A 21,281-nucleotide genomic window follows, 5' to 3' on the forward strand; every position below is an offset into this window, starting at 1 on the left:
TCGAGCCCCTGGGAGATCCCTGACTCTCCCCGTTCCACAGGAGTGCTGCTCCCCCAGAGTCAGGACCCCCATTGCCTGGTGCTCTGCTCTCATGGCCCCATCTTGTGTGGTGTTGGGCGGGCGCCATCACCCCCAGGGGCCCCGCCCGAGGATGCTCTCCAGGGTTCCTTCCCCACTCCCGCCATGCCCATGTGGAGGCCCCTGGGCGACTCCTGCCCAAACTCCATCCTCTTTCTTCAGCTGCAGCCCATGCCACATCTCTCCCCTTTCCTTCCCCCACAGCCTCTACCTGCCTTAACCCTTCCTCAGATGGGGGGCTTTTCCTGAAGACAGGGGTGGGGGCTGCGGGGTGCAGGATGGGGCCTCTCTGCAGTCTGCTCTGAATCCAGGCTGGATTGCCCAGCCCCTGCAGACATCCTGGGGTGGTTTTGGGGCTGGAATGCTGGCCATCTGGGGGGACTTATCTCCCAGCGGCCCCCACTGCTTTCAATTCTACAGTCAGGGTGTCAGGCTTGTTCTCCCAGCTCCTCCCCAAGTACAGGGGACGGCCTTCAAGCTCCCGATTTTCCTCCAGACCTAGAAGAGGGGTGTGGATGGATGGCACCTGGCCGTGGAGGCACCTCTCAGGGCCCTGGACGCTTCAGCCCCTGAGTCCTCCTGTTGCTGCAAAGGGCAAGCACAATGTGGGTTTAACTCCTCGGAACGACGACCACAGAAAGGAGAGTGAAAACCTTTATTTGGAAAAGTCGCCCACATGAACACGGTAGAGAAAAAACACAGAAAGGAGTAAAAGTAAAACTAAAGAACCAAGAAAACCTTCAATGAAACGTAGAATCAATCACTTCCTTGAGGAAAAAGGGCTTCGGCTTGTTTCTGATGAAACGCCTCACTGGGCCCCAGGGGCTGCGGCCAGGCCTCCGGTCCTGGGGTGGGGTGGGGCAGGATAGCACCTCTGCTCTGGGGTTTGCGGTCTGGGCTTTGCCATCAAGGAGGAGTTGTGGTTTCTGCTGGCAGGTGTGAGTGACAAGAGCCTCATGAGGGGGGTCAGCTCACCAGGGATCACGCTCCTGTGTGAGTTCCCTGGAAGACCTGACTTTGGGGTGAGCGAGAGTTTCCTGAAGGACTCTAGGATCGGAGGGAAGTCAAGCTCTAGGTGGTGGTGGCGGGGGGTGGTGGGGAGGGAAGGCAGTGACAGCTGACCCCAGAAAGGACAGAGAACCAGGTGCCAGGGCTCCGACTGGGATGAGGGGACATGGACAGGCAGCAAGAGGAGGGCACTTCGGGTGCAGGTTCAGGCAGGCAGCAGGAGGGGGCCAGCAGATCCCCAGCACCGACACTCTGCTCTGGGGGGGTAGGCAAAGCATAGAGCATCGAATCATGGCTTTTCAAGCTTTCCCTTTAAAAAATCCTAGCTAGTCGGGTTGGTCAGGAACGTTGGGTCCCCTCTTGCATCTGTCTCGGTGGCAGGGGCCAGGCCACTAGTCCAGCGCCACCTTCCTGGACACCGTCTGGTAGAAGACGCCCCGCAGCAACGCCTGGTAACTGGGCACGCGGAACAGGTGGCGCTCGCCGAAGACCACGTCATACTCAGCCGCCTTGCCGGTGACCAGGACACGCACGTGGGGCTCGTTCACCTGGCGGCCCACCACCACCGCGAAGATCTCCACGCCCGCCCGCTGGGCCTCCTGCACCGCCTTCTCGATGGCGGCCGGCGTGGCGCCTTGCGAGTTGCCATCCGAGAAGAGCAGCAGCCTCTTCTTGGCGGCGTTGGACGAGGCCTCGCGGTAGAAGCGGGTCACGTAGCCCAGGGCGTCCATGACGTCGGTGGCGTCATTGAAGAAGTCCATGGAGTCCACGGTGTTGGCCAGCACGGTGTAGTTCTGCAGGAACTGCAGGGCCGCGCGCTCCGGCCGCTGCTGCCCCGTGCCGCTGTACTGCACCACTGCCACGCGCACGTCCTGGCTCGGGTCTGTCCGGCTCGCTGTCAGGAAGCGCTCTGCCAGCCGCTTGGCAAAGCGTTTGGTGATGTCAAAGTTGTGGCTGCCCACGCTGGCGGAGCCGTCCAGGAGGATGGTGATGTCGGCCGGGGAGGAGAAGGTGACTGCGGGCGGAGCAGCTGTGAGCGTGCACCGCAGGCCCTGGGGCCTGCCCCGCTCCCTATGGCCTCCAGACCCTTCTTACCCAGCGCCCCCCGAGAGCGCCCCATCCACCCCCCAGTACTCACTTGGGCAGCTGTAATCTGGACATTTCTTGTCTGTAAAAGAGAAAACCCCACAGCATGACCCAGCGATCACAGGGACTGCTGTTCCTCCTGTAACCCCCCAGCAAGAGGACGCCTGGCACTTCTGGGGCAGAGGCACAGCCACCACTATCTCCACCCAACAGGAGGGGTGTCCCTTATTCCAGAGGGGGACCTTTGAGTGACAGAAGGGTCCTCCAGGCACCAGCCCTTCCAAGAGCAGGGAAACCAAGCTCAGGGCAGAGGAAGGGTGCTCTACAGCACAGGCCCCATGCCACAGACCCCAGATAACGCTGACTCCACTGTGCCAGTCGGGGCCCCTGAGTCTGAGCCTGAAGCACTCTCTAGTTGCTGACCAGCAGCTGCAGTGTGGACTCAGCTCTGATCCTGGGCCAAGCCCAGATGGACGTGACAAGTGTGTCCCTTACGTGGGACCCTCTGAGGGGTCTCAGGCTCCAAGGCCCACCACTGCCCACACATTTGGGTGCACCAAACCTCAGACCCCAGTGCACACGTGTGCAGTGGGAGGCCACGGTACAGCCCACACCCGGGGAACACCTGTGTGGATGCCAAGCCACAAGGGAGTCAGGCCACAGCCTGTAAGAACGGGGAGCAGCTCAGTGGGGAGCGGACACGCTGCTGGCCATGGGCATCTGCTGCCACAGCCGGAGGTCACAGCAAGCGGAGAGCGGAGAGCAGAGCCACAGGGCCCGCCTGCCACACTCACCTATGCAGATCTGGGCAGTGATGTTCTTCAGGAAGCCATCGTCCAGAAGCTCGGCGTAGTTTTCCTTGACCAGTGAGATGCCCGGCCGTCCCTGGGGTGCCAGGCCTTGGCAGGAGATGACGTTGAGCTGGTCGGAGCCCGCGGCCAAGCCAAAGACATCCTTGATGCCCACGGAGACCACCTGGGGAGGGGGACAGTGTTGGTGTGGCCCTTGGTGGGGACAGTCCCCGGGGCTCTTGGGCGTGAGGGTGACAGTGTGGTATGGAGGCCGCCCCACCTGGATGTCAGGGCCGCAGAGCACGCTGAGTGGGGTGGTGTCCCTCTGGGTGTCTGAGCGGCCATCGGTGATGACCAGGGCAATGCGGTTGTTCGGAGTGGGTGGCAGCAGCCGGCTCCGGGTGTACTGCAGGGCCTCACCCGTGAAGGTGCCGCCGCCCATCCACTGCAGCTTCTTGATGGCCCTGCAAGGCCACAGTACCATTAGGGTGGGAACCAGGAGTCAGGGGGCCAGGGTAGGGGTCAGGGCCAGAGCAAGGCCAGGGTCAGGGGTCAGGGCCCAAGTGGGCCTTGGGCTACGATGCGTGTGCAGGCACCAAGCAGCCACACTCACTCCTTGAGGTCCTGGGCATTCCTGATGTTGGGGTCCCTCAGGTCCACATGCTCCTGCATCTGGTTGTGGCTGTACTGCACCACACCTGCATGTGACTGCCCAGGCTCAAACTGCTCGAGAGAGAGCCGCCACCATGAGGAGCACCTCCAGGGATCCACAGGGGTGCTGGTGCTTCTCCCTGCTCAGGTCGCGCCTCCACCCACTCCCATCCCGGGTTGGACTGGCCCCCAGGCCCCCAGCTTGCTCTTGTGCTCTGCTGGGCTGGAGGCTTTGGCTTTTGAGAAACAAGGCATCTCTCTTGCGGCCCCCAGCACCCGGCCCTTCCACTCTGGTGTCAGGACAGACCCCTGCCTCCCTGGGAAACTTCATCCCCAAACGAGGCCAGGGTGTCCGCCTCACCTTGACCAGCTCATCCTTGCTCAGCCGGTCAATGACCTTGACGATGAAGTCCTTGGCGATCTCGAAGTTCTGTAGGCCGATGCTCTCGGAGCTGTCCAGCACGAAGAGGATGTCGATGGGCCCGCACTTGCACTCTGCAGGCAGCAGGGTGCGGTAAGCCTCGGAGCCCCTCCCAGGACCCCTCCAAAGCAGGGCAGAGAGGGGTGGGCGCTCAAGGACTGGGGTCATGGATAGAACTCCGGTCTCCCCATCCCTGGTTGCGTGAATGACCAGGGGAAGACCGGCAGGCCAGCACCCAGGGCCAATCCAGGGGAGGGGAGGTGAGTCCACCCCCCAGGTGAAGAGTCAGACTCACCACAGCAAGCTGAGAAGAGAAGAAAGAGGCGATCATATGGTGTCAAGACTAACCCCCCAGCCAGCTCCCCCTGCACCCCTCCTGACTTTCTCATGGGAGAACCAGGCGTTGAGACTCAACCCCCAGCCAGGCTCCCCTCCCCCCCTACCCCCAACTTCCTCTCAGGAGAGGCCCATGTCTGCCCTCCTGCCTGCCCGCACCCCCAGTCAGCATATGGCAGGACGTTCTTTCTCATCAGGGTAGGTATCAAGGGGGAGACACTCACAGCACATTTTCATGATGATGTCCAAAATCTCGCATTCCTGAGGGTGAGGGAAGAGATACTCCCAGGAGACGGAATTGGTTCTCCTGTGGCCCTCCCTGGGGAGTGAGAGGCTTCCCAGGGCTCAGGGGGTGAGGCCAGCCCTTCAGGTCCCCCTCCCCTGGGACTCCAGCTGGGACCACAGAGGGGCTGGGCTGGGCAGGGTGTCCCCCTTCCCAGGGCGTGCCCTGCTCTACCTGTGAGGCCCCTGCCTGTGGGGCATGGACATCTGATGTGGCCTCTGATGTGTGGCCACAGGTGTCTCACTGTGGCCATCACGTGTCCCCCTCATGGCTTTGTATGTTCCCTTACGACCAGCACACATCCCCACTGTGACTGTCCCATGCCCCCACGGCCCTTGTGTTGGCTGTGGCCTCCATGTGTCCCCCATGGCCTCCACATGTCTCCCTGTGGCCATCTTGTGATCTCTGCTGCCGTCAGGCTCCCCACCCCCCACAGGAGCCTTGGCCAGAGTGGTCAGTCCCCAAGGATATTCACAATACTTACGTCTGGCCCCGGTGGTCCCACGTGTCCTGGGGGTCCCTGTCAGAGAAAGGATGGGAGAAGGATTGTCAGGGTGGACGCTGGGGCCATGCTGATTCCTGGGCCGAAGATCTGACAGGAGCCCTTGGCTGATCCCCTTCATGCAGGGTCCCCCAGCCCTAGGGGGAGCCGAGGCTTCTGCACCTTGAAGGCTGGGGAACCTGCTACTGTCGTCCACCTGGTGACCACTGTCCGACTGTCCTTTCCTGGAGGTCAGTGGGAGCTCACCCCACCGCGGGAGAGTGTCCCGGCGGGTCTAACGGCGCCACCTTGATGGGCAAGGTGCCCGGCCTCACCCAGGTACCACCTGAGGCCCTGCCATGCCTGTCACAGCTCGCCCGGAGACCTGCCTCCCCTTCTTCCCACCCCTTCATGCTCAGTCCCCCAGACCCTGAAACTGCATGTCCCCCTAATCCTCCTGGAGCCCATCTCTAGAACCTTGCTCCCAGGTTCCCACCACCCCAGACTCCACAGCCTCAGGGAGGGCGCCTGCCCGCCCATGGACCCACCTGGGGGCCTTCAGGACCTCGGTAGCCCTTTGCTCCTTTGGCGCCTCGTGGAGCAATGTCATTATTCTGGAAAGACACAGTGCAGTGTTGTAGACTTGCCACGCATGGCCAGACCAACTGCTATGAGCCTGGCCACCACCCCCTTGACCCCCAGAAGGCTCAGCCACCCTCGGAGCCACATTCCCCTATGGTCTGTGGGCTCTGGGCCCTCGAGGCCGAGGTTGACTGAGGATGTCACCAAACGCGGTGGGCTTTGCACTCACGTCCTCTCCGGGGTCCCCGGCTTCTCCCTCGTCCCCCTTGAGGCCAGGGTAGCCTTTGGTGCCCTGCAGGTGACGGAGAGCACATAGTTAGGGGGAGCCGGCCCAGGGTTGGGGTGGGTGCTGCAGTTCTGGGGGCAGGCCTCTGGGGCGGGCCATGGAGAGAACAGATCCCGAGGGGAGTGTCAGGCAGCAGGGGACCCGGGCTGAGCGGGGCCTAAGGAGACACGACGTGGGCGGGGCCTTGGCGACGAGCAGGGCTGTGTGCGTCTTCATGCGTTTGCTCAGGTGTAGGAGCAATGTGCTTGCACGCGCGTGTGTGCCTGTGTGCACCTCCCACGGCCAACAGAGCAGATGGTGCGTACTCACGTTTATCCCAGGAGGGCCTCTGCTGCCTGGATAGCCCTGGGGGAGGTGGGAAAGTCACGTCAGTCATACCTGTCACACCAGAGGGGCAGCCCCAGCCAGAGAGCCATGTGCCCCACTGGCTTAAGGGGGCGTCAAGCAGGACTCTGGGTACTCACAGGAAAGCCGGGGAAGCCTTCGGTGCCATTCCCGGGGGGGCCGTCTTCACCCTGGGAGAGCAGACAGAGTCCAGCCACTGCAGTCCTGGACTCGCCCAGGCCGGCTGCTTTCAGATTCTGGGCCCCAGGCAATCTCCCGCCCAGGATGTACCCTTTGCCCTGTATCACTCACCCTCTCACCCATCAGCCCGGGGTCTCCGGGGGGGCCTGCAGGCCCCGGAGCTCCTTTGGGGCCCTAAGGAGGAGAAAATGAAGTGGACTCTGGGTAGCAAGCCACACAGGCTCGGAGGCACGAGGCCTCCTGGAGGAAAGAGAATTAAATAAGTTAACATGTTTTCATGCAGCGCATAGATTACTCAAAGAAAGGCTTTTAAACCTGGAATCCTGGAGGCCATGACACCTTTGGGCCTTAGAGGCTACACCTGCCCCATGTCCACCCAGGGAGTGACCCAAGAAGGAGGTGACCAGAACAGGGACAGGGACCCATGGGTCACTGTGGGGGATTCACACCCAAGAGCCCAACCACAGTGGGTGGAGGAGCCAGCAGACACACCACAGGCATGGCCAGCACCAGAATGTCAGCAAAGCTGAAAAATCGTTAAGGTCTAAGTTCATAATGAGAAAAACAACAAAAAATCTTCTCAAGTCAAATTCATAAGGCATAACACACAAAGAAAGAAAAAAAGGAATTTGGAAAAAAATAAGTCAAACTGTTGATGCTGTTTCTCTCTGGGTGGGGGCGAGGGGGGGTTAGATTTCAATTCTCTTTCTTTCTAATATTTTTCTGCATTTTCTAAATGTCGTCAGAGTCACACATTCCATGAAGTGAAATGAAACATTTATGTGTAGGAGCCCAGGGGGTTCTCCCAAAGAAGTCTGGGTTGGGGGAGGAGGGGACAGGGGTCAGGCTAGTCCCTCCTGGGACAGTGGCAGGGAGGGCTACTCACCTCGGTCCCAGGGGGTCCCTCATCACCTCGGTATCCTTTCGGCCCAACGGGGCCAGCCTCGCCCTGCAGAGGGAGGACACACCCGATGGGCCCCTTCTGACCCAGTGGCCCCCAGCCCCACACTCAACCCTTGCTGGCTGCTCCATCCTGCCGCTCCCTGGGGACCATCGCCTGCTTTCTCGTCCAGGCTCTTGGTCCCCGAAGGACTCCACAGATCCCTGACCTATCTTGGGATAGGAAAGGGATGGGAGTGGCCCTGTGCGGTGATGCCTCCTGGTCCCCAGTGGTGCATCCTGGGAACTCAAGGAACCACCTGAGACACGGAAACACCAAACTGGGTGGAGCTCCTGGGGCGCCCACTGCGGGGGGACGGGGATGCCCACCTCGGAGGAATGCAGGGCGCCCACTGCGGGGGAATGGGGGCACCCACTGTGGGGGACACGGGGTGGGCGAGGCCTGGTGGCCGGGTGCATAACAGGAGAACAGGACCCTATCCTCAGTTTCTCAGTGGCCTTTTCTTGCGATTTGGGAAAACATATTTCCCAGGACCTTCTGCATGGACCCTGGTGTCTGAGCCAACCTCCTGTTGGGTCTGGAATCAGGAGGGGCTTGTGGGATCCCTGACAGGGTCAGGAGAATGGAGCTGAGTTCAGAAGCAGAAGACCTGGGGGCCGAGAAGTTGAACGTGCAGGTGACCAAGTGCCACCTGGGTTGGGAGCCACTGGTCCAGGGGGCACCATTCCCAGTTGGTCACAGGCTGGGGGTACACAAGGCCCCCTCCCGAAGGAGGCAGCCATTCCCAGCAGTGTCCAGGGTTCCTGCGGCCTAGGAGGGGCCTCCCTTTGCCCCGCACTCTCGGCAGCTTCCTTTTATTGTGGCGACCAATTACTCTGAAAACTAACGCGGCTGGGATGCACCCAGGACCCCACGCCGGGTCCCGCTTCCAGCGTTTTGTGCCTTTAGAGTTTGGATGACTTCCCGATAGTGCCACAGGAAGAACCTGGGCAGAATGTGTCAGCACCACTGGCCAGGAGCGGTCATGGCTCCTCAGTTACCATCCAGGAAAGGCCAGGGCCTGCTCAGCCTGAGGCCACAGGAGTCAGTTGTCGGAACGGGGTGGACACAGAAAGAGCAGGGGCGGGGGCGGGTGACAGTCTTTCCAGAAAGAGACACATAGAGATGAGGGGTTTTAAACCTGATGGAACCGCATTTCAATCATTGACACAGACTGCACTTGTGTGCATTGTGACAACGGGCTGGCTGTTCACTGAAAAAGCCACGCAGGGCAAGCCCACCCCTCTTCCACTGCTGAAGTCTACATTCCTGACAAATCAGAGGTGAGCAAAACCACACTGAAAGGGGTGAGTGCATCTGTAAACCTTTGTTCACAAGCAGGACAACCTCAACTGCAAGGGAACCCAGACAAGCTCAGGACAGATGAGAACAATGTCTGCACCAGGGGGCAGCCCCCCATCCCCCACCACCGCGGAGAACACAGACCCTGGCGGGAAGTGATCACCTGCATGAACAGCCCAGCAGAGACCACACTCAGCCCACACACACACCAACAGTCAAACCGGGAGACGAGTAAATGTGCGGAGCCCTGGTCTCATCACAGCTCATGTTGGCAGAGGTGTGTGTGCAGCTTGTTTTACACTCTTGGGGGAGTGTGAGTGGGGGCCAGATGGGCAGGTAGGTAGGATTATTTGGCAAATGTCAACTCATACACACAACACTGGGGCTAAGACATTTTGCTGCTAAGAATTTACGTTCTGGATATTGCCTTGAAAGTTCTTCGGATGCATGGACGAGCAAGTGGGTGGGCAGATAGATGGATGGATGGATACATACATCCATGGATATATGACAGAAGACTAGACAGATGGAGAAGGGGACGACAGAGGATGAGATGGTTGGATGGCATCACCCACTCGATGGATATGAGTTTGAGAAAGCTCCGGGAGTTGGTGATGGACAGGGAAGCCTGGTGTGCTGCAGTCCATGTGGTTGCAAAGAGTCAGACACGACCGAGCGACCAAACTGAAAGGACACATGTACACAGGTGATGGGTGGATAGACAGATAAAGATGGATAAACACATGGATGGATGGATGGATGGATGACCTGACTGAACAACAGATGGATGTTGATATTTTTGACAGTATTTTTCTGTAAAGCAAAATACTGCAGACAATCTACACACAGTCCATGCGAATGATGGGGGACAGGAAGCAGACCCTTCCAAGGACGCCAAAAAAGAGGCCCCATCGCAGGCCAAGTGTATCCAGCCCTGGCTGCAGCCTGCATCTCAGGGGCCCTCAGGGGCTTGTGGGTCCCGCGGGCAGCCCTCACCCCATGGAGGTGGTGGGTGGAGTCCGGGGCCTCGCAGGACCCAGCTGCCCTGCCGTGCATCTTCACCATGCACGTTGGTCCATTTGCTATGTGTTCACGTGCGTATGGTCTGTCTCCCCACTGAACTGCCAGCATGCCTGCCCCATGAGGGTGGCACCAGGCTGTGTGCTTCCCTTCAAGTGCTTCTCCAGGGCGGGCTGGAGCTCGAGTGGGTTCTGCAGACCTCTTCCAGGACCCACTGGCCACCAGGAGTGCCAGGACACCACCAGAGCCCCAGCATGGCCTGGCCAAGACCACCCATCAATGTGGTGTGGCAGCTTCGACAAACCCCACAGCCAGGCTCCTGCCTTGTCCCTCTGGCCAAGGCCTGCTCAGTGGTGACAGCCCATCCCAACCTGCCTCGCCTCCGTGTGCATTCTGTCACCCCACATGCCCTCCACTTGCAAACCAGACCCTGTGGCAGGACCCAGTCAGGGTCTGGAGAAGATGGGCTGAGAGTACCAGTAAGAGGTGGGGAGCCGTTGGGCCGGATGCTCCCTGGGGGAGTAGTCTCAGCTCTCCCATCCAGCTGCTCGTAGCTTCCAGCCTATTCCCCGACTGCTCCTCCACCCAGCCCACTGCTTCCTCAGGCCTCCACTGTCTTCCCCTCCCCTAGCATGGCCTCTAGAAGGTCACGCCCAGGAATTCTGGAATGTTCCTTGGACTGACACTCCCAAGTCAACTTCCTGCCAGCATCTCACCCCCGGGGTTCCAAACCCTGAGGGAGGTTTACACAGTTCATCTCCGGTATGGTGCCTGTCTCGGCTCAGTCCTCCGAGACCTCGCCCGTCTCCCCAGGCTGGAGGGGTCCCCAGGGCCCAGGCTCCAGCACGCCTCTGCTGCTGCCAGCCCCGCCCCCACTGGTCTTGATGGCTCACTGCCCGGCTTCCACCCTCACTGATCTCTTCCAGCACTAGCCACACCAGGGCACCCTCCCCACTCTGAGGGCAGTGTGGGGGGCAGCCTGGGGGGGTCTTTGCTCAGGGCTGTGTCCTGGCAGTGCCCACCCAGGGACAGGGCTCCCCCTGTGAGCACTGGTCCACCTTGCCAATCCGTACCAGCCCCCTGGCCGCCGTCCCCCCAACTCCAGACACCCCAGGTCTCCAGGCCACACCCCCACAAGGAAGCACCTGGGTGTGCAGTGAAGAGACCTCCCCCTGCATCTGTGAGCTGCTCCCATCTGGCAGCACCACGCCCTGCCCCCGCCACCACCGCCAGCCAGGCTTCCTACCGGGTCACCGGGGACACCGACGGGGCCTTCTCGTCCCTGGTCACCTTGGGGTCCAGCTTCACCCTGGGGAGGAAAAGCCACTGAGGAGGAGACGGAGGAGGATGGCTGCCCTGGGGGCCACCGGCTGAGGCCCGGCAGCTTCTGTCATCCTCTGCGCGTGGCCTCGCTTCCTTCTCACCCCTGTCCTCCAACGTGGCACGTGCTTGGCCATCAGGGGACTCGTGTTTTCAAGGGGCCATGATGAGGGGCCGATACCCCTGCCGAGGCCTGGAGGCAGCTCATTTCCACCCCTACCCCCCCAGGCAGGGGTTGGGGGCGGCGCTGGCTACACTCCTTTCTGTGAAATGTAAACTCAAGAACAAGCAAGGCGATGCTGACGCCATGGTGGGCGGAGCAGGGAGGCCTAAGGATTCGCGTTCTGCCTCTAATTCGAATCTGTTGCTGACCTTTCTCTGCAGCTTGGGGCCTGGGGGGCGAGGTCCCACACAGGCAGTGGGCGGGAGAGGGGATCTTTGGGACATGGGAGTCCAGGGTGTGGGTCACCCACATCTCAGGGCCAGAGGATCACGGTGGCCTGTCCTTGATTCTGATGGCGTGACCCCAGTCTGGCCCGGTCTCTGCCCCCCTACCCCCCGAGGGCATGGGGGTCCCAGCTTGGGGACAGTGACTCACCGGGTCTCCTCTAGGGCCCCGCGCACCTGGGGTCCCTCGAGGTCCTCTTTCCCCAGGGCCGCCCTGTGTGGAGGGAGCAGAGGCGGTGAGGTGTGGGGTGGGAGCCCGGGGCCTGGGCTCGGGGCTGTCCCCCCAGCAGATGCCAGGATGTGTGGTTTCTCCATCTCATGCCCTGCCCTATCCACCTGGGGCCACGTGGGCCACACCAGTCACACCGGCCACTGACTGGTGAGGCTCAGAGCACCCACTCACCCTCTCTCCGGGGGCTCCGTCTGGTCCTGCATTTCCCTGGAGTAAGAGGAATCAACATGAGTTCGTCAGCAGCAGGATCTCTGCTGAGTCTGGGGTGTCACGGGCGGGAGGGCTCCTACCTCATCGCCGGCTTCTCCCTTCTCTCCCGGGGGACCAGGCTCTCCAGGCTCACCCTGAGAACGACAGCACAGACTGTCTCCTCCGACCCTGCGGCCTCCCAGGCACAGGCACCCCCACTCATCAGGGAAATGTGCACGCTTACCTCATCTCCAGGCGGCCCCGTGCTCCCGGGCCTCCCAGGCTCCCCGTCTGCTCCGGGCTCACCCTGGAAAGACCTGAGGGTCAGCCTTCAGGAGGCCGTGCCTGGCTGTCCTGGGGGCCCGTGGACCCACGCTGGCCCCCCTCACCCAGGCTTCAGGCTGCGGTCCCTGACGACCTTAGCCACCCACATCTCTGCACCAAACCCTCTTCCCAGGTTCAGACACTGCCCATGGCAGGGGCCAGCCAGGCCCTCGGGAGCAGAAGCCTGGGGTCACCAGGCTGGGGGCTGGCACCCTCAGACCTCAACCACACTCCAGGACATCCGTGTTGCTAGGATGCGTTTGGGACAGAATCCGTGTTACTCCTCCAACTTTTCCAGTACTTCCTGTTGCTGAAAACCCAGAGAAATATCAGCAACAGATTCGAATTAGAGGAAGAACGTGAATCCTCAGGCCTCACTGCTCTGCCTGCTGCAGTGTGAGTATCTCCCTGCTTATTCTTGAGTTTACATTTCATGTGAGCAGGTCAATCCTGGGCTGACCAGAGAGCTGCAGGCTGCAGGGACGGTCTCGAGGTGCCCAGAGAGGCCTCGGACTGACGGGCAGGTGCAGGAAGTGCAATGGGGGCGGGACACACCCAAGGCTGGGCACCCAGTGCTCTCCTGGGCAGAGGTTCCCATGCCCATCCCTGCCAGCCCGGGAAGGGCAGTGGGGCCTGGCCCCCACACTAAAGCTGAGAACCTGCTTCCAGAAGGAATTTCTCCTCAATGCCGGGCGGGTCGTGAAGCCCCAGCCGGGCCCACCCTCTGTGGGCTTGAGTCACTGACCTTCTGTCCTTTCAGTCCGAAGGCACCTGGGTCACCCTTGGGCCCGGGGAGTCCTTGGATACCCTGGAGAGAGGACTCAGAGTCAGAGCGTAGTCTGAAACGGCAGCCACTGGCAGCCACTTGCCAGTGAGGGACAAGCCAGCAGGGCAGGTCCCCAGGCCACAAGGCATGCGTGACTTTGCATGGTTGGCAGGAGGCTTGAGGCAATTTTCACTTCTGAGAGCTTACAGCCTTAAGATGTGGGTGAGAGAAAGTGACTTACATCGAATCCGGGTGAGCCCTTGCAGCCTGGCAGGCCAGGGAACCCTGTCTCCCCCTGCAAGGAGGAAGGTGGGTTTGGGGAATCAAGCCTCTCAGCTCTGGCTCATCCACCATTTCCCAAGAAAGTTCCCCCCAGTGGAAGATGCTTGGCTGGGTAGCTTAGGGTCCACTGGACCTGAGGCTTGGCAGGAATCAGCAACAGATTCTAATTAGAGGCAGAACGCGAATCCTGCCTTCCATGCTACCTCAGAGGTGCCCAGGGTGGCCACCCACGAGACCCCTACCCACCCACCTCCTAGAGGATAGCCAGCCTGGCCCACCATCCCTTCCCCGAAATATGTGCCCCGCCTCCACCCTCCCCGAGCTGAGGGTGACCTTCATGCCATCCACGCCGTCCATGCCACGCTTTCCCTTCTCGCCCTGAGAAGTGAAAAAATCAAAGGTCAGACGAAGGTCAGACTGCACCCCCACAGGGCAGTGTCCCCACCGGCTGTGCCCCTCCAGCATCTCACCTTGTAGCCTTTGGGTCCCCTGGAGCCCTGTGGAGATAGAAAGGGAGGGTGAGGGGCTTGGTCTCCCCATTGTGGGGTGAGGCACCCCCAGCTCATTGCAGCCCCGCCACGCTGGGAATGGGCAGCATTGTCCTTGTCCAGAGTAGGGGGCCACTCCATGCCCCAGGGACACGTCCCAAAGCCGCAGGTCACTCACCTTCTCCCCTCGGCTCCCTTTTTCTCCCTACACAGCAAACAGAGGAGAGGAAGGGGCTGTGAGGGGTGCTGGAGGCCTGATGCCCTAAGGCCCAGGGCAAGGCCGCGTCGGGGAGGAGAGACCCACCTTCATGCCCTGGTAGCCGACGGGTCCAAGGTCCCCAGGTCTTCCCTGCAGCAGAGGAGGGGGGAGTGTTAGACATCCCTGGGAGCAGGAAACCCCCACCCAGCCCCCTCATTCCCCACCCTACTCAGGCCTGGTCAGCTGGAGAGACCTGGCAGGCTGACCACTGACCTGTGTCCAAGAAGCGCCCTGCTGTGGAAGCCCAACCCCACTCCTGGGGACTCTCAGTGGAGCTCCAGGGAAGGAGAGACACAGGGCACCCCCCCGGGGTGGAGACCACCACGGCTGAAGCAGAGGCCACCTGCTGGCCGACCCCTGACACCTGTCCTCTGTGAGCAGGTGGGCCTGTGGGGGGCGGCTGAGGGGCATGGGGGTCTGCCCGGGTCGGGGTGCTGGAGGGCCAGCTGTGCCGTGTGCCCCCAAGTCCTCATCACCCACAGGAGCCGTGTCCTCTGAGGATCAGGTCACATGGTGCTCATGAAACCAGTCATCCTTCTGGAAGTTTCCACAGTCTGGCTCCCTGGCCTCTGGCTGCTCAGCGTCCCAACCCCTCAGTCAGGTACCCGGCACTCACAGGGTCTCCAGCTTCTCCTTTCTCTCCCGGGAGCCCCGGCTTCCCTCTTTCTCCCTAGAACAGAGAGCAGATCATGGTCAGAGGATAGATTCCATTTATTTCTAAAAAGCTGGCGAAAGGAAGACCCTACTTGCTAACAAAAAAAAGTCTATGAAGCTATTCCATCCCATCTCCAGCATCTACGTGGTTTCCAGGCACCTTTCCCGTGGTCCAGGGTGTGAGGCCAGGCCCAGGGTCTCTGCCACACACTCCGCCAAGCCCTGGGGCTGCCCGGGGCCAGCAAAAATAACCCTGACTCTTTTCTGTCTGCCTGTTCTTGCTGCCGTGCTGGGTGGGAGGGCAGGGTGGATGCAGCCTGGAAGCCCCCTGTGGGAGGTTGGCCACATGGCTCCATGGCCACTGGACTTGATACTTTCCAGGAAAAGCCAGAAATATAGAATTTCATGAGTGAGCTCCCGGGTTGTGAATACTAGCAACGAATTTTGTTTTCCAGTCCAGCCTCGGGCCCATGTTTGCATCCATCCCACGGCAGGTCCACTTCCAGGAGCAGAGCCACAGGGACACTCACTCCAGGAAGGCCATGCTGTCCACCACGGGAAGGAGGCTGGGGCAGCAGACTCCACGCCACGGCAGCCATGGCCACCACATCGGCTGTGAGGTCATCACGCCCAGACCCTCTCCCATGGCTGGGACACCTGCTCAGCACAGCAGGTGGGCGGTGGGGCTGAGGGCAGCTGCCTGAGGTCCAGCTGCACCCCTAGACCTGGCACTAACCTGCAGGATATTTCTCCCAGGCTTCCCCCTCCATCAAGGTAAGCACCGGCAGGATGTGGCCACTTACCTCGTACCCGGGGTCGCCTCGAGGCCCGGGGGGTCCTCTGGCAGGCTGCAAGACACAAAAAGAAGTCAGTGGGGGCACCATTGGGGCGGCCCAGGGGTTGGGGTGGGCAAGGGCCACACTCACCTGGCACTCGAAGGAGCAGCACTGTAGGATGGGAGGAGGACAGAGGGACATGTCAGGAAGCGTGGGCACGGCCACACCGGCCGCCCGCGCTCAGGCTGCTGGTGGAGGAACGGCGCTGGTGATGCCAGGCCGGGGGGCGGGGGGCGGGGGGACGCGCTTACCACTTGCTCCACATTATTTTTCTGAAAAGTGAGAGAGAAAAGTCAAATCAGCTTCCATTCCTGGGCACAGGGTTTCCGGCACCTGGACTCGGCGGGGTGCTGGGGCGGGCCTGCAGGTGGCGCTCACGATCATGTCGGTGATGGTGTCGATGGTCTGGCTGATGACTTCCTCGGCGTCGCGGCTCTGCCCCCAGTCAGCCGCCGTGAAGTTGCGCCGGTATGTGTGGTCCGTGGCGATGATGCTCAGACGTGGCTCCTGCGGTGGATGCAACCAGAGCGAGGGTGAACGTCAGTGACAGTAGGAGCGCCGGGCCCTCCCCTCCTTGCTCCCCCGGAGCCCAGTCCCTCGGGCTATGTCCGTACCCCTCTCCCATTATAGTCCCTGTGGACCCCCTCCCTCCACTGCAGGCCCTGGGGGGTGCCGCACCAGGTGGTCGGGCGTGATGGCCACGGAGAAGACTTTGATGCCCAGATGCTTGGCCTCGTTCACAGCATCCTCCAGGCCCCCGCAGGGCTCCTTGTAGCCCTCCAGGGGGTGCCCGTCAGTCACCACAACCAAGTACTTGTTCTCCTTTAGGTGGGAGCCCCTGCAGGGTGTGGGGGAGGTGAGGCCACCTGTCCCAGCCTCCTCAGGCCACCGCTGACCCTCACAGCTCAGGGCCCCATTGGGACCACATCACTGAGACCCTGAGGCTGGAGGTGAGGGGCAGGGGGCTGGAGACCCCAGAGGGAGTTGCAGACCCAAGGGTGGCTCTCAGAGCAGTGTTTCCAGTTTCTCTGTGCTGATCTGGCCACAAGGTGGGCTTACGGAAAGGGATAAGAGTTGGACCATAAAGAAGCTGAGCACTGAAGAACTGATACTTTTGAACTGTGGTGTTGGAGAAGACTCTTGAGAGTCCCTTGGACTGCAAGATCAAACCAGTCTGAATATTTGATCAAATCAAACCTGAATATTTATTGGAAGGACTGATGTTGAAGCTGAAGCTCCAATATTTTAGCCACCTAATGCGAACAGCTGACTCACTGGAAAAAGACTCTGATTCTGGGAAAGGTTGAGAGCAGGAGTAGAAGGGGTTGACAGAGGATGAGATGGTTGGATGGCATCACTGACTCAATGAACCTGAGTTTGAGCAAGCTCCAGGAGATGGTGAAGGACAGAGGAGACTGGCAGTGCCGCAGTCCATGGGGTCGTAGAGTGGGACACTACTGAGCAACTCAACAGCAACATAGGAGAGGATATTAAAACAGAAAATAAAGTTCTGTGGGGTCACATTTCAGGTCCCCTCTGCCTTCAGTGGTTGAGGAGACAGTGGATAGCTGGAGGAGGGACAGAGTGGTAGAGAGTGAGGGGGCAGGCTGGTTGGTGGCCACCAGCATGACCCCCTCGGGCACTAGGTCTGCTCTGGGGAACCTCAGGCACCAAAGTCCGCCAGCCAGCGGGCAGCGACCAAGGCAGCGCTGGGCGCTCCCCAGGCAGAGCTACGGCGGCGGGGGGCGGGGCGCGGGGCGCCACAGGGCGGCAGGCACTGACCCCACGAGCAGCTCCTCCAGACCCTTCTTGATGGCGCAGTCGGTATAGGTGCCCTTTCCGAAGTACTTGACGGCGTCCACGCTGCTCTTAAGCTCGTCGCGGCCGCTGGGCATGCGCGTGAGCCCGCGGATGATCTCCACCTCGTCACTATAGTGCAGCGCGCCCGCATTCCACACCAGGTTGCGGTCACAGCGGTAGTACCTGCGGGCCCGGGATGGTGAGCGGGCCTCCCCACATCCCGGCCCGCTCTCCTCCCCTGCTCAGCGGGGTCACCGGTGGACAGACGGCCGGTCCTCTCTCACGCCAAGAGGGAGGAGCCTGTGGCCCCATGAGCAGCCCCGAGACACTGGTCCCCGCGCCGGAGGGCACATAGTGGGGAGACGGCGGTGGCCAGGAGGGCGGGCCCAGCCAGCTAGTGACCACCACGTCCCCTGATCTCCAGGGCCTCAGATGAGGAGCCGTGAGCCAAGACCCTATCCCAGGACCATGGAGTGGGGGACAGACCCTGCATAGACAGCAGTGGAGCCGGTGACAGGGCACAGGGGGAGGGAGGGGATAGGACCCCTGGATCTGAGTGGCTTCTTCTCTCTGCCCTGGTCACTTTGGCCGAGGATCTCAGGTGGTAGCCAGGCTCCTTCAGCCCATCAGCAGACGGGTGACAGAGGCCTCCGTGGGGCGCCAACAGCCCCAAAGGCAGGAAGAGCCCCCAGTTCACAATTGGAGTGAATGAAGTACAGGGCCAAAGCCCCCCAGAGTGGGATGCTGGGTCACCTGGCTGCCCCGTGCCCGCTCTACGAAACTTGTCCACACCTGGGCCCTCCCTGGTCTTCATAAACCCGGGCATTTCAGGAGGTCTGGGGTTTCGGTCCCACCGTGCCCTCCATTGGGCAGACGGTCCTCCTTCCCTGCAGCCTTTCTGGTGGGTGGGAGGCTGGGGGCCTGTGTCAGCGGGTCAGTGGGTCGGAGTGGGAGGAGGGGTGGGGCCTGTGAGGGTGGGGGAGATGGGGTGGAACCTGGTTCTGAGCTTAGCCCGCCCCTAGTCTGGCCCCGCCTCCTTGCAGGCGTGTCCCGTCCTTGGCCACACCCGCTGCCAGGGGCTCCCCCACGTGTGAGTGAATGGATGGATGGATGGATCATGCTGCCCCCATAGCCAACACCAGGCTGGGGCCCCTCTAACCAGGACACTGGACACAGGGCACACTGAGACCTCGGGTCTGGGACTTGGGCTGTGACCGTCTACTTGGGCAACCGTCAGTGTCCAGGTGGCTGGTGAGGGGCGCCCCCTCTAGGTACCAGGCAGGCGCACACGGCCTCAGGCCAGCTTCCCAAGCCGGCTCAGGGTTGGGGAGGGGAGCTGTTCAACCCTGCGTTTGGGGAGTCCAGGCTGTAGCACTGCCCCCTTGACTCTCTTGGCTAAACAGCTGGCTCCATCTCAACTCAGCCTTTTTCTAGCCCATCGGAACCACACAGCCCCAGGGGAAGGAACTCAAGTGGCCTGGCCAACACTGCCCTTCTCAGATGGGGACACTGAGGGCCAGCTCTGCCTGCTGGCTGTGGCAGGGGAGACACCAGCCTGTCTCCCCCGCCCTCCGAGAGGATGGTGGACGGGAGGAGGAGGACGAGGTCCTACCTGTCGTTCAGGTTGTCAATGAAGCGCTTGGTGAAGGACTTGACCTTGTCCACCAGGGCCCCATAGGGCTTCAGCCTCAAGGCCACGCTCTCGGAGGTGTCCAGCACAAAGAACAGGTCCACAGGGCAGTCTGGGCCAGGGACAGGAGGAGAGGCTCAGCCCTGCGCTCCCCCTTCCCCAGGGGAGCCCCCCCGCCCAGCCCCACTGGCCACTTCCCCAGCCAGTCACCCCCTTATACCCAGTCAGGCCCCGACACTCCTGAAAGAGCAAGGAGACGTTTCTCATTGTGTTTCCAAGTTGAATTTAAAACTACCAGGGAGGGGCTTGACCTTCAGGAGAGGGTGGGTAGGACCAGGTGACCGTTTCCTGACTGACCACAAGGAAGGAATCAGAAGGAGCTGATGATGGAGGCAGAGGGGGTGCAGCGCCCGCTGAGGACAGACACTCAGGGGGCACAAGGGCTGAGACCCGGTGAGGCCCATCCTCCTCCCCAGGGTCCCCCGCCAGCTGGGCCGCATCTAAGTGCTTGAGCATCATGGCAGGGGCCGGGGTCCCCTGGACCTCACACCGGATGCGTCTGGTCCAGGCCGGCCTCGCCCAGCAGACGCGGCAAGTCCACTCACCTTGGAAGGCGATGGCCCTTGAGGCCACGGGGTCGTCCTGCGCGGAGGCCCAGCAGGCCTGCAGCAGCAGGGGGAGCAGAGCGCGGGGCAGCCTCATGTCACCGGCCGTCGTGTCACCATGGAGCAAGGGCCGGGGGCAGGGTGGGCTGCAGTGACCGTGATGCTGGCCGCGCAGAGAGAAGTCGTGTCTGCTCCCGTCCGGAGTTTCAGCACAGGAGGGAGGGAGGGGTGGAAGGAGGAGAGGGTGGAGGAGGAGCCTGGTGGGGGGCGTCGCTCCCAGCTCTGGGTGAGTCACTCCCTCTCCCCTCCCCCTGGAGCCCTCGCTGCAGGATTTACCTCCCTGGTTTATGAGGACTTTTATTTGCTTACGGTTCTCATGTTGAGTTTCAGAAGTCTGAAAAAGAGTGCATAACCCAAGACGAATTCCCCTGAAACATGTTTTGGGCGTTTCCAGTCTTGGCCTGGGATCCACCGGCCTCTTCACCTCCCCCTCACTAACCAATTTCTACAAAGTGGTGCTGTTTGTTTAAATGTTTCAACTCTGTGGATCTGTCTGACTTTCGAGCTGTCATATAAATACCTCTTCAGGGTTTACATATTGACAAAAGATCTTTCATTTTTACTCTGGGGAAGCACAGAACAATAACGACACATACATTTGTGTGTGCGTGTACTCAGTTGCGTCCGACTCTTTGTGACACCATAGATCCAGGCCCTCTGTCCGAGGGATTTTCCAGGCAAGGATACTGGAGCGAGTTGCCACTTCCTTCTCCAGAGGATCTTCCTGACCCAGGGATCCAACCCACGTCTCCTGAGTCTCCTGCACTGGCAGACAGGTTCTTTACCAGCTGAGCCACTGGGGAAGCTGGAGTGCGTGTGTAGACAGAGACACAGTGAGGAGCCGAGGCCCTGCTTCTGAGGACAGGTGTGAAGGTCCCACTCTGGGGCCTGCTGGGGTTGAGCTCTGGGTGAGGCCACACCCACCCCAGCCCCAGAGAACATTCTAGATCTTTCCCAGAGCTGGCGCTGGTAACACTGGTCTGATATCAGCCGAAATGTTTTTTAGTTTAAGACATGCAGAAATCGTGTAACCGTAAGAAGTTTGGAGAACTTTGGAAACCGTGCGTCTCAGTGACTGCTGTAGCGTCTCTTCCAGTGTCTCCCCATACCTACTTTCTGAAGCTTGTGGACTGACTAGGGTGGTTTCTCCTGCCCCGAGCCTCACCAGCCCTGCTGTGGGCACTTCTCTTTGTGCCTCAGGGTCTGCCGCAGGCGCCCAGCTTCCAAGTCAAACAAAAAGCCTCAGCTCCTCATGCGAGGCTGTTGCCTGCCATGGCCTCTCCAAGTCTGAGCTGTTTTATCTGCAGAGATAGCAACTCTTAGGTTCTTGCAGGTTTGGAGAAGAAATCAAACCATATTGTACAAAACCAGGAACCGTGAGTCTGGGTGGTTCTGAACACACAAGGTGGACCGGCCTTGGCAGCATCAACACCCCCACCCCCAGGGCCCAGCCAGCCCCCTGCCCCATCCTGCAGGGCTCCCAGGAGCCGGGCACACAGCACAGCTGCCCTGAGGGACCATCTGCCAGGGTGTAAGGGAGGAAGTCTGGGGCTCAGGGCTCTACAGTCCCCCACTTGTGGAGAAGAGAGAGGACAGGCA

General features: G+C 60.9%; 1 protein-coding gene across 1 annotated transcript; it reads right to left on the reverse strand.

Moving 5' to 3' along the window:
- Positions 1-719: 719 nt before the first annotated feature.
- On the reverse strand, positions 720-19,835 carry COL6A1 (collagen type VI alpha 1 chain). Its single transcript, XM_086323906.1, has 35 exons — positions 19,623-19,835; positions 19,000-19,129; positions 17,370-17,570; positions 16,266-16,425; positions 15,966-16,094; positions 15,839-15,859; positions 15,678-15,698; positions 15,555-15,599; positions 14,714-14,767; positions 14,143-14,187; positions 14,017-14,043; positions 13,821-13,847; positions 13,684-13,728; positions 13,310-13,363; positions 13,048-13,110; positions 12,223-12,285; positions 12,080-12,133; positions 11,961-11,996; positions 11,709-11,771; positions 11,037-11,099; positions 7,415-7,477; positions 6,640-6,702; positions 6,468-6,518; positions 6,313-6,348; positions 5,947-6,009; positions 5,684-5,749; positions 5,139-5,174; positions 4,596-4,632; positions 4,331-4,339; positions 3,976-4,109; positions 3,577-3,686; positions 3,244-3,427; positions 2,967-3,147; positions 2,225-2,254; positions 720-2,101 (listed from the first exon to the last, which is right to left on the reverse strand). Exons 1-35 carry the CDS (start codon positions 19,717-19,719, stop codon positions 1,479-1,481), a joined length of 3,084 nt encoding a protein of 1,027 aa, XP_086180032.1. The 5' UTR covers positions 19,720-19,835; the 3' UTR covers positions 720-1,478.
- Between the last annotated feature and the right edge of the window lie 1,446 nt (positions 19,836-21,281).

Source organism: Bos grunniens, chromosome 1 (assembly GCF_055505025.1).
Source record: "Bos grunniens cultivar Pamir isolate PY7600 chromosome 1, Bosgru_T2T1.0, whole genome shotgun sequence".
Classification (NCBI taxonomy): domain Eukaryota; kingdom Metazoa; phylum Chordata; class Mammalia; order Artiodactyla; family Bovidae; genus Bos; species Bos grunniens.

Coding starts and splice junctions, on each gene's coding strand:
- COL6A1 (XM_086323906.1), bottom strand. CDS start 19,719: ATGAGGCTGCCCCGCGCTCTGCTCCCCCTGCTGCTGCAGGCCTGCTGG. Junction 16,426..17,369: donor CTGGAGGAGCTGCTCGTGGG/GTCAGTGCCTGC, acceptor CACACCCTGCAG/GGGCTCCCACCTAAAGGAGA. Junction 3,687..3,975: donor GCAAGGATGAGCTGGTCAAG/GTGAGGCGGACA, acceptor TCTCTCGAGCAG/TTTGAGCCTGGGCAGTCACA.